The following is a 12,229-nucleotide window of genomic DNA, read 5'->3' on the forward strand; positions in this document are numbered from 1 at the left end:
AGATCCACCAGGATGGTGGATTCACTATATTATGTCAATAAATGTAATGGATTTTTTTCAGAAAAATAAATGAGAAGAGGCATGGTTTTCACAAGTACTGTGGAAAAAATCTATTGACTCTATCAACACATCCAAAATGGAAAGGAACAGAGAAGTCATATATAATGAAGTTGCTCTGCTTTTCCATTCTTTTCAAAATCTTTACAAATGCATTCAATAAAAAATAAAGAATAAATTAGAAACTTCTACCAGAAAGTAAAATACAAAAGGAGACAAAGGAGCCAAAAGAGGGCTTCATTTAAACTTTTTTTTTAAATCACTGTTGCTGAAAATGACTGTACACATCTGTCCATTAAGCTTACCTTATTACTCAGCACACAGTTTTAATTAAGTAAGAAAAGGACTTATTATAAGTATTCAGTTTTTTGAATTATCTTTAAAATCACAAAGTGTCTTTCCATATTCTGCTCCTCCTAAGTCGTTTATGAATGGGACTTCCTCTACAGATGTCTTGGACATATGAGAAAAACTATAGACTCCCTAAGGAATTCAGAAGTCTTAGCAGCAATTTTCAGCAAACCAATAAACGTTATTCATACAAAAGAGTAAAAATTCTTGGGTTTTTTCAGTATTTGTTTTTCAGAACAGTAATTTTTCTTCACTGATAGTGACAGCTGAATTTTCAAAGTAACGTAACTTGATGAAAAATAGATGCCGTGTTTCTATAGGCTTACTGCAGGCTGACTTAAAATACCATCATCACTTCACACTCAAATACGTAACACTCGTGAACATCACCACCAATGTTATACCAGCAACACCTGTCTCTTGTGTGCAACCAATTTCATTACAATTGAGAAAAAGTAATGGATGACAACAAAGAAGGAAATAATGTAATTCCTATTCAACTGCAGGTAAATGCACACAGCGACCTGCAGTAACTTTCCATGGCAAAGAGCTTGGGCTGCATTGCCACAGCATGCTGTTAAGGACACATAACACCACAAGGAAAAGAGGAAGCAACAAAGAGCATAAGGGCACCTCAGCGCTTCAGTACTGACCCAACGTGAGGCTCCCAGCCACCAGGATAAATACCAGGTCTGCATGGTTCCACCTTGTACAAATGTCAAAGGACTGAGATGGGACCAAAACCCTTGAAAAGGCAGCATGGACTTGAGATGTAGGATTATTTCCATGTAACATCTGGTATCTCTACCAGTTATGGAAGTATCTGAACTTCTATCTAAGGCCCTCAGCAACAGCTACCTGAAAATAGCAGTGTTTAAGTATCTGCTTCAGTCATGTGTCCCTGGCAAAACTGATGTTCCCAGAGTGCTCAGAAACTCCAGCACTTCACTTACTCTATCCCCATCAGCCTATACTGCTCCTAACACTACCAGCTAACTGAATCGTGGTGGTCATGCCATTCTCGCATTCAATCTCTGCCATGATCATTCTCTTTTTCTTCTTCTTGGTTGTATTATCATTAAATGTAATGTCATATACATTTTCCAATAGTTTACACTTTAAACTCTTCAGGCTGAAATAGTACATGGATGACGCGGGATCTGTCATATCAGTCAGTCCCTTTTTCTCTTTATTTCCTGTCTTCCATCCATTAATCACTGTCAACTCTCCCTCCATTCTGCATGTTGTTGTTTTAAATTAAGTAAATAGCACCTCCAATCAAACCCACCACCTTAAACCGTCTCAAACATAAATATGACTTTTAAGAAAGTACTGCATTAGCTGTGCAAATGTAACGCTGGACTTTGTTCAAAGTAATGTAATAAAGGATATATGTTACAAATTTCTTGGCACAGGTGAAAGAGACTCTGAGTTTAAGGATATATTTATCCTCCAGATGGCCACAGGCTGCAACACTGAGCTGTTTTTACATGACCCTTCATTGATACCATAAACAATCTCCTGCAGCAACAAACTCATCTATCTTGCTTCTCATGCTCTCCCAATATATTTGCGTAGTATTCCAGAAAGATACTTAATTTGAAGACTGCATAATTTTAAAGATGGAACAGAAGACATGAGCCATACAACTAAGCCTTGAAGATTTATGCAAAAGAGAGCTGACTGAAAACCATCTTTTATTTGTAAATCATTTTCAGTTGAAATGGAAACCATAAAAGTGAAAAAAAAAAAAACCAGATTTTTCAAGTAGCTTTCCAGGTCAGAGCAACGCAGTGTAGAGACTACATCTACCTAGGTATGTTTTGCAGAACAGTCTCCTTTTGTGGACTGAATATAGACTAAAGCCAGGTCATTCACCCACAGTATTTTTCCTCTTTTTGTTCAATGCCTTATATCCTCTCTAGTAACTGCAGCATTTTTCTTCCTCTCACTACGAGTATGATCAGTGCAGTCCTTGGGTGTTACAATAAAATATTGCCATTTCACTGAAATTAGCTTAAATCTTGCAATAATTAACTAATTGTATGGTACCATCAGCATGTATGTGGGCAAAGCCCAGCAAAACTGCATGTTTATTCAGACCCTAACATTTTACAAAGTCCACAGACTGTCCCTAAAAACAAAAATCTACAAGAGCACATTTGTGAAAACTAATGCACAGTATACAAGAGCAATTTTCTCGGTATTTTAGAAAGGGTGTCATCATGCCCTATACAAAGATGTCCCCAGTTTCTTCACTTTCCTTTTTAGAGGTTTTTAATGTGGCATCCAGTCACCAGAAAGAAGAGGTATACATTTATGCTCATCTATACTTCTATTATAATTTTGACCATCATCAAAACTACAACAGAAGTAATTATTCTGGGTAAACTGAAAATTCAGAAAAATGGCTAATTATGTGCACATGGATTAAATGTAGAGTGGCTGTGCATATATTTGTCTAAAACCTGTGGCGGATGCCTTGGGTCAATATTGACTTAGGGATTCCTAATGTATTTTTACAACATCTAATTTTGAGAGCAAAGTGTGTGCTGCAGAGAACATTTGGTATCACAATAATTAATCTGATTTCTTCGCAAACAAACAGATCACAAGTCCATTGGTAAACATTTAAACAGCTTACAGCAAACACATTCTACATGTCATATAATTTATTATCAAGTACTCCAGACTCCTAACTATTTAATTAAAACAAAGAGCTAGGCTACTCTTCTTGTATGGACCCAAATACTTAGTCTGCTCTCTGGGTACCAGAATGTGAACCACTTTAATGCGTAACTTGTATCCAGATCTAAAAGCAGTAAGCATTAAATAAAATATAAGAAAATTTATTTTGGCTGAAAGTGGCAGGCTTTAGGTTCAAGACAAATATAAATGTTTCTAGAGACAAATAGGAGGTTTTATTACTAAAGCACTTAATGTATTTAAAAATACCACCTTCGATGTGATTATTTTTTCTCTGTTGATAGATTTTGTCTTGCTAAACAAATGATACTGATAATAAAGAGTTCCAAGAGAAGCCTTTCCTACCTCTCAGATGTGAAAATAGATTAGAGCACAGACATAAACAAACACATGCTTACTACACCACACCTGTTAGAATGGCTTTTTTTAATAGGACTTCCACGTTTGGAAGACTCTTCCGATACTAAGAATAAACTTACATTCATATTTCAAAAATACTTGGTGAAAAATCAAAATAAACATTCGAACCTCCAAATAACAGAAATATCAAGTGGATTTCATATATAACTTATCATCTACACTGAAAAGGCTCATTAACACCTTCCATTCCTCAAAAAAGATACATAACCCCAGCTCTGCCTACTGTCTTATACTGTTGTTCCTTTGGGATTAAGTTCTTATTTCTGAGGGTTTTTTTTCCATTTTTATTCTGATCTAATTTCCCACAGGAGTCAGTAAGGCAATGCAACAAACACAGGAATTTACAGTATTAAAATTATGAAATCCAGTGGTTTAGGACTGTGCTATCCCTGCTGGCAAAGCCTGCTTGTCTAGATGCAACGTAGGTCACAAAACGTTTGTTCTAGCAACTGTCATGTCCCTACTCTGAACAACATATATGAAACCCACCAAAATGCCTCTCCTGCTGGCAAAGATAAGCCTTTCCCCAGAATTTTGCCAGTACAGCATGTTATAACCACTAGCTGCTGCATCTGCATCAGCAAACTTTGCAGTGCAGATCTGGTCTTTGTGGTTTTCTGTACTGACAATCTTCTTTGGCTGTGTCCTATTTAGCAGTGTGAAGGCTGATGTTTGGCATTAGCTTTTGCATCACTTTCATCAAGACATGCATTTTTTTAGAAACAGATGTGAGATTCCCTGTGTGCTGAGTTATGGATGACTATGCATGAAGTCACTGAGATGATGCCATGCTGACAAATGTGTCTGGTATTTCCTCCTTTGATGATATTACGCATCTAATGAGATTTGCACACCAAACTAGTAGTGCAGATGTTCTATGTTTGGTCTGAAACCATGCTTTAAAATTAACAGTATGCCTTATTGCAATTCCTGTCTTCTAATTTAGTAATGTAAGAGGATAGTTTGCAAAAGACCAGAGTCTCCAAACTTTTGTTTGTTCAAGAATCCTGAAACATTTCTGATTGTATTTGCCTCACAGGACACAATTAGGAAATCCCTGCTTTTTAAATGAAGTAAAGCAATACCATGTACTTGTCAAATCCACCTTTGAAATATACGTCTCTGTGAAGATCCATCCCTGAGGTAACCAGTACTATGTATGTAATTTGATTCCATTAATATCACAGTCATTTTAATATCCTTACCTGAACTGTTCGTCCTGCGTTAATGTGCTCTTCGTGCAATCTGTCCCAAAGCCTGCATCTCTGATACTAAAATAAAGGAAAAATACTCCATGTAATTGCTATTTTTGCCAACTGGATATGCAGAAAAAAAGGAACACTCAGTAAAGAACCACGTTAATTTTCCAAAATTGACAGTGAAGAAGCTGAGTCATAAGCATTTCCACTGCAAAATTAGAGAGGTAAATGGCAATTATTTTGTGAATAATTTTGTACAATGTATTTTACTGAATTGCAGATAACCAGGGTTCAGCATCAGTTTTTAACAACAAAGAGCTATTGCAGCATCCCAATACAGCTGTGGCATGCATCACTTGGTGGTCAGTAAAACGAAGGACAGAAGGAGGAAAAAAGAATGGAATTGGGGATAAGTAGTACTGGTCACATAGGACAACAAGGTATCCGATATTATTTACAAAGAAAATTGCATTCATTACACAACACTACTGTCTACATTTACACTTACCGTTTCTATATGGTTACGAGAACCATCAGAGCAGATTTGGCACCTGCATGAGGCTCCACTAACTTCAATGGGAAACTACCCATACAGCACTTTCCACAGGACAGTGACCAGAGTAATTATTCCAGTAGCAGAGCGCAAGTTTTCCAAAAGAACTGCGTATCATCACATATAAACCTTTTCATCATTAAAATAAATCAATCCCTGCTATTGGCAGTTGACATAAATAATATAGACACTATCATGAAAAAGAGTAGTAAAATAACAGAAGTAGAAGCTGTGATTCCTGGAATATGTGCTGAAACCATCAAAGAATGCATTTATAATACTAGACAATATTAGAACATTCTTTTTGATTGTTTAAATAACAAGACAAAATACTTACCATGATTTGTGAGGTATTTTTATGTAAAGTTCAAATTCCCCAATTTCTTAATACACTTCATTACCAATAAATAACTTTATCTACAGCCTACATCTTTCCTTAATTCTTTTCATAGTTTTAGAGGCCACAGCAATAAGGATCACAAGTTACTCAGCTTCCTAAAATACAAGAAATCTGAAGTTACTTCTTATTTTCAGAGAAAAAAGTTCTTTCAGATTATGGTTTTGTAGTGCTATGGAAAAGGTTTAGTGTTCAATTAAGTCAGATTAAAGTGATTTTTCTAGGAAACTAGCAACTTCTGCATAAATTATTATGCCATTAAAATCACTACAGTTGTTCTTTAAAATAAAATGGACCAAAAAAAAATCTGTATCAACAGCAGATCTTCCAATTCAGTCATCCATGAAAGAGTACTGAAACAGGAATTTCTGAAGGTGGAACAGAAGGGGTTGGGGGAAAAATTACCTTTTCAATTTCAACCGACTGTAACATATTGTCCACATACCGAATAACAAAAAAAATTTCCTGTTTTCCAGTTAAGAACAAGAAGAATTCCTCCAGGAAACCTTTATTGCTCTTTATAATTTCTACTAGAAATGCTCAGCACATTTATCTGCTTTATATATTTAGAAGTTCTTTTACGTTGCTTAAAAATTCCTAGTGTGCTAGTGATGGCCTCAAAGAATCCAATGACTTAATAATACGCCTAGAGCAATGACATTCATGTGGTCAGAGAGTTCCTCCTTGTTGACTTCTCTTTGTCATCCAACACAAAGTAGGTCATACTGCGCAATGTTCACTGTGGGGGACTCAAGGATAGCAAACCTTGAGAGGAGATGGTATTGGCATTATTCATCATTAACAAATACATGTAAAACTAAGGGAGGTCCATGAAGTAAAAAACACCTATGGAATCCTAACCTGTTAAAGCAGGTCCAGAGGAGAGCCACAAAAATGGTCAGAGGGCTGGAGCACCTCCCCTATGAGGACAGGCTGAGAGAGTTGGGGTTGTTCAGCCTGGAGAAGAGAAGGTGCCAGGGAGATGTGACTGCAGCCTTTCAATATATAAAGAGGACTTAGAAGAAAGACAGAGACTTTTTACTAAGGCCTGTAGTGACAGGACAAGGGGCAACACTTTTAAACTGAAAGAGCCCAAATTTAGATTGGACATAAGAAAGAAATCTTTTACAGTGAGGGTGGTGAGGCACTGGAACAAGTTGCCTAGAGAAGTTGCGGATGCCCCATCCCTGGAAGTGTTCAAGGTCAGGTTGGATGGGGCTTTGAGCAACCTGGTCTAGTGGAAGGTGTCCCTGCCCATGGCAGGGGAGTTGGACTAGATGATCTTTAAAGGTCCCTTCCAATGCAAACCACTCTGCGGTTCCATAATTCTGTGATATTTAATAATAACTGTGCTACAGCCAAATATTTTGTATTTCACATCAGAAATACAAAATGTAAGGTTACTCTTAGACACTCAATCTCTTTCCCTCTTTGTCCCATTCTCTTTTGAGAGGTCTCTTTAGAAAGAAAGCTTCATGCTTATGCTTTGGATCCCTTCCATTTCTGCTTGAAAGTACTCAGTGGACATGGAGAGAACTCAAAGCTTTTCATAATATTCTCTGCGTTAATTTTTGTAGCAGGTAGTGCTCACCAACATTTCTAAAAGCTCTACAATAAATATCTTATACAAAAGCATACACTCAGATGAAGACTGCAGTAAGACTCCGATATCTTAGTTTCTCATTTTATGTCACCTTTATGTATCTTCCCACAACAATGGCCCCCAATCCAAGGTAAAAAATGTTTTGCACAACATCCTTTAACTTTGGCACAGTCACAGGAAACGAAATTAAAACTGAAAGCAACAGAGAAAAGGATGCCATGTCTTACAGCACTTTTTTTTTTTTTTAAGGGTTGTTGCATGTCACCGACAAAGTTTAGGGCAGCATGCCAAAAATCTCCACCTTCCTGTAGTACCATGACAATTGCTTTCATCTAACAGAGGCTAACAGAAAGTTGTAACTCTTTCGGATAAGCATGCATTTTATTCCCTGTTTTGGAGTGAAGGCCATCCAACCCACGGAATGTGTTTTAGAAAACAAGAACTCTTTGGGGAAAACATGGAAAGAAAAAAAAAAGGCAAGTATAGAGAACCAATTTCTTAAGGACAAAATTTTTAAGTCTTCAGAAACTGCCATATGGAAAGTTGGACTCTCAAATAGTTGAGAAGCAATGACAATGGATTTATGGTAGCCACTTTCTCTGAAAAGGGGTGCTCAAGGTCAAATTTCATTATATATTGATTTTATAGTTTCTTCAAACAGTGATTTAGTAGATTAATTGTTTGGACTATCTCTGGAACCTAAGGTTTAAATCAATATTCATGAAATGAGGTTAGAGATATTGGCTTCATCATAAGTAAATAATGTTGCTGCTCTAAGCAATTTGACATAATTACTGATTTTTGCTTAAAAGTAGCCTGTAAAATAAACAGGATCAGATTTTACAAAATTATCCTTTTACCTCTAGGGATGTTTGGTTTACATGGCTGAAAGTTAATTTTACAAAAAGTATTTTAGAGAAAACCATTTAAGCTGCTGATGCTGACAGCTCATAAAAGTACTATAACACATTCATTTTGGCTAAAATACATGTAAAAGATATAAAATGCAAATTATCATGGAACTATTTCAAGCAAACTATTGATAGTGTTCTGATAATCTAAAACTACCTAGTGACAGATTTCAAATTCTGATTTGCCATATTTTTATTTTCACCTTCTTATAAATCTATCAATAGAGTAAACTTTGGAATACTTATAGTTCTTACAGCCAGAAAAGTATTTAAAAAAAAAAAAAGAGAGAGAGAAACTTTCAAATTTTAAGAACACTACACTGAGTGTGGACTCTTTAAAGAATCGAGTATTTAGGGACTATTTTTATACTCAGATGTATTACTTTTCATAAATGTTTGTGCCTTATATTTTTTGTCATACACAGAAGTTCTGAAGTCTTCAGTACTGCTGAATACCTTCTGGTATAGTTACCAATTGTTAATTTAAAGGTTTTATCCATAGTTACTTTTCTATTAATTACTAATTCAAATATCAAATCTGCCAGGATTTATACTGTCTAGGGATGCAGAAATTTTTAACAGTGTTCTGAAATCAGAAAGACAAATCTACATGAAACATTGCTGCCACTTCTTGCTTTCATAAAAGTGTTGTTCCTGAGGAAGGGCAGTTAACACTAATTTTAAGAACTGTGTTTACAATTATTTAAGGATTTTTCTGATGTGCAGATTTTATTATGTTGACTGAACAGATCATTCACACTGATACCACCAACGACCTGAAAATCTCAAGAAATGTCCAAACCAGATACTTTTAGATTGCATCAGATTTTTACATTCCAAATATAAAACTGATCGGCTCAATAAAGCATCTTGGTATTTCAATGTGGTCATTGAATGCCATGACAGAAACACTACAGTCTGTATTGCCTATAATTAAACTCTGGCTAAGCATGAGTTTCTCTAACAATGCTTTCAGCAAAGTGTTAGATCAGAACTAACCTAAAAACTCATTTTATCCTGAGTGCTATTATCTTCTGCATTTTCTTCTAGACACAGAAATCCGTTCTTGCAATGATCTCCCCTTCTGTCAGCAAAACAGGAAAGCTTAACACAAATGAGTTGCTGGGCCAATAAAGACTTCAGCTTACCAACATGTGGCTGAATTAAGTGGAACCTATTTCACCCCTTCCCTGACACCATGGTAACACTATCTGGCTAGATACAGCATAATTATTCTTTGTCTAAATACGTAAAAGATATTCAGCAGGATCAACCACTAAACTGGCTACCCCTCCTCAGTGACCAGGTTCTGCAAAACAGAGCAATTCCCAAGATCATCTCTCACCCTGTTAAGTACTACACAGGGTAATGACTGATAATGTCTCTGTTTCTCACTGGAGCACCCAATGCCTTTTGAAGCTTCTTGACACGGTGTTTATACACCCTAAATCCGGGAGAGTTTACATTCGTGGATGATACCTAGCAAAGAATCTATTTAGCTGTACAAAATAATACTTTAAAAAAAAAAATAATCAAGAGTGTAACAGTTATGCACATCCCCTCCATTGTCTCTCCCTAATTACCACCTTACACACATCACATGCTTATCTCTACTTTCAAAGTGCAACAAAACCATTTGTGTACCGCTAATGTGCCCTGCTAATCACTTCCCATTCTGTACTGGCAGGTCAGCTTCCCCCTCCCATCAACAGACTACCTTTTTCCAGTGACCACCCATTTGTTCCTCTCAGGAAAGGCTGCAGCTTTCATGCCACCCTTTTGCGGGTATTTATTATCATCCCTTCGCTTCTCAATGCCTTCCTCAAGACTTTGAAGAATGGAATGCCTCACTGTTCCACACTCACTGATGCTGTTGGTGTTAACTGGAGAGCTGCCCTGAAGAGATGATTTTTAACGTAATTTTAACATCAGCCAACTACAGACCAAAAACTCTACCTCTCTGCAAAAATGAAATCCCTCTTGGTGGATTATGGCAAACGCATGTTGCTTCCATGAGCAGTTGTGCAAGTTCTGCTTAGAGAAAGAAGGGAACAACCTAGCTACCAAGACTGTCTCTATCTGACTGAAACAGTTTGCATGGAAAAGCTAGTATGATGATGCCCTCCTCTAGACACCTCTGAATCCTGTCCTATTCCACATTATTCTTCACTAGTTGCCCTTAGCTAGCTCTATGGCCACTGCTAGGTATGGGCCATGCACACTGAGAGACATATGCACTGCTCCATGGAGGCTGTAACACCTCTCCAGGGCAATTTAACAGTCAAGGTTCCTTCCTCCCCCATCATCTCACCCAAGAGCAAGCTAATACTGACTGACTGCTCTGTACTCTGGCTACAATGCAAAGTAAGTCAATTAACTGTTCTTTGTGGGACAAGCTGGAGAACAGAAAGCTGCTCCTGACCACTGCAGAGCAGGGCTGCTGCAAACTGGCCAATTCCAAGGCAAAAAAATGCTGAATCAGCTGACATCTAGCTAACATAATGAATTATACAAATATGGAATAACGAAGAGTAAACAACATGCTGTGACTGAAAAAACAGGTCATCTCATTCAGAAGTTATTGCTTCAGGCAAATATTATACTAATAAACTGTTCAGTTTGTGAATATTGCAGTTCATATCCTTACTGTATCCTTATTACACTCTTACCAGGAAAGAGTCAAATTATTATCTCCCATCATTAGTCTCAGCAGCCGCAGGTCTTCCTCTATTGCAGTTTTTCTCTCGTCCCATGGTCAGCCATCATTTCTGCACTTTCACCTCCCATCTGAGGTACTTCTTGACTAGCTCCCCCCACCCAATTCTTTATCCTTCATTTACATGAGCCAGGAAGAGCTTCCTCTTGCACGTAAGTAAGGCAAAGTAAGAGGATGAAGCAGGGGGAACACAGAAAAATCATCTCCCTGTTTTCAATGTCAGATTCAGGACCAATCAAATTAGCAACTCCAGGAAAGAGTCCTGCTAATTTCTAAGCAGAGGAGCATGCCTTAGTGTTGGGTAAATCTTTAGCTATTTTCAGCTAGTGAAGTTCAATCAGTATCTACCGAGTACCTGCAAACCATTTTTTTCTTTTCAGAATCATACCTCTTGGCCAAAAACCGGCAGATTTTTAGAGGCACAGCAAAATGTACAGTCCAGACAAAGACCACCCCACAAAAATATCTCAAGTGTTCCAACACATGTCACTGCTTTGAAAAGAAATTACCACTAAGCTATCAATCACCTGCTATCACTTAAAATAAGCACTTCTTATCAAAAGAAATTACTATCAGTTGAACAACACATTATTTCCTGACTATGTTCTCAGAAACAAATACATGGATTTATTTTCCCTCCTCCCCCATCCCCAGCCTACTCAAGGCAGAAACCTGGCATGGAAAATTTCATCCAAAAGGTTACCCACTTGGTAAAGTGTGCTGGTTTTGGCTAGGAAAGAGATAATTTTCTTCATAGCTGCCAGCTAGTACAGGGCTATGTTTTGGATTTGTGCTGAAAACAGTGTTGATAATACAGGGATGTTTTGGTTACTGCTGAGCAGTGATTACCCAGAGCCAAGGGCTTTTCTGCTTCTCACCCCACCCCACCAACGAGGAGGCTGGGGGGGCATAAGGAGTTGGGAGGGGACACAGACGGGACACCTGACCCCAACTGACCATATATATGACATTCCATGCCATACAACATCATGCTGAGCATATAAAGCTGGGGAAAGAAGAAGGAAGGGGGGGATGTTCGGAGTGATGGCATTTGTCTTCCAAAGTCCCCGTTAGGCGTGATGGAGCCCTGCTTTCCCAGAGATGGCTGAACACCTGTCCACCGATGGGAAGCATTGAATGAATTCCTTGTTTTGCTTTGCTTGTGTGCATGGCTTTTGCTTTACCTATTAAACTGTCTTTATCTCAACACATGAGTTTTCTCACTTTTACTCTTCTGATTCTCTCCCCCATCCCACCAGGGGGGAGTGAGTGAGCGGCTGCATGGGGCTTAGTTGCTGGCTGGAGTTAAACCACAA

The 12,229-nt window shown here is 37.7% G+C and overlaps 1 protein-coding gene across 2 annotated transcripts in view; it reads right to left on the bottom strand.

The window, feature by feature from the left end:
- STX17 (syntaxin 17) overlaps positions 1–12,229 on the bottom strand; it is a 36,879-nt gene that overhangs the window by 16,523 nt on the left and 8,127 nt on the right. For both annotated transcript variants that reach the window (XM_069778815.1, XM_009917641.2), the window contains one exon: positions 4,740–4,805. In XM_069778815.1, coding sequence (XP_069634916.1) covers positions 4,740–4,805 — 66 coding nt within the window. The remainder of the gene's footprint in view (positions 1–4,739; positions 4,806–12,229) is intronic.

The sequence above is a fragment of the Haliaeetus albicilla genome, chromosome 3 (genome assembly GCF_947461875.1).
Source record: "Haliaeetus albicilla chromosome 3, bHalAlb1.1, whole genome shotgun sequence".
NCBI classification, from domain to species: Eukaryota; Metazoa; Chordata; class Aves; order Accipitriformes; family Accipitridae; genus Haliaeetus; species Haliaeetus albicilla.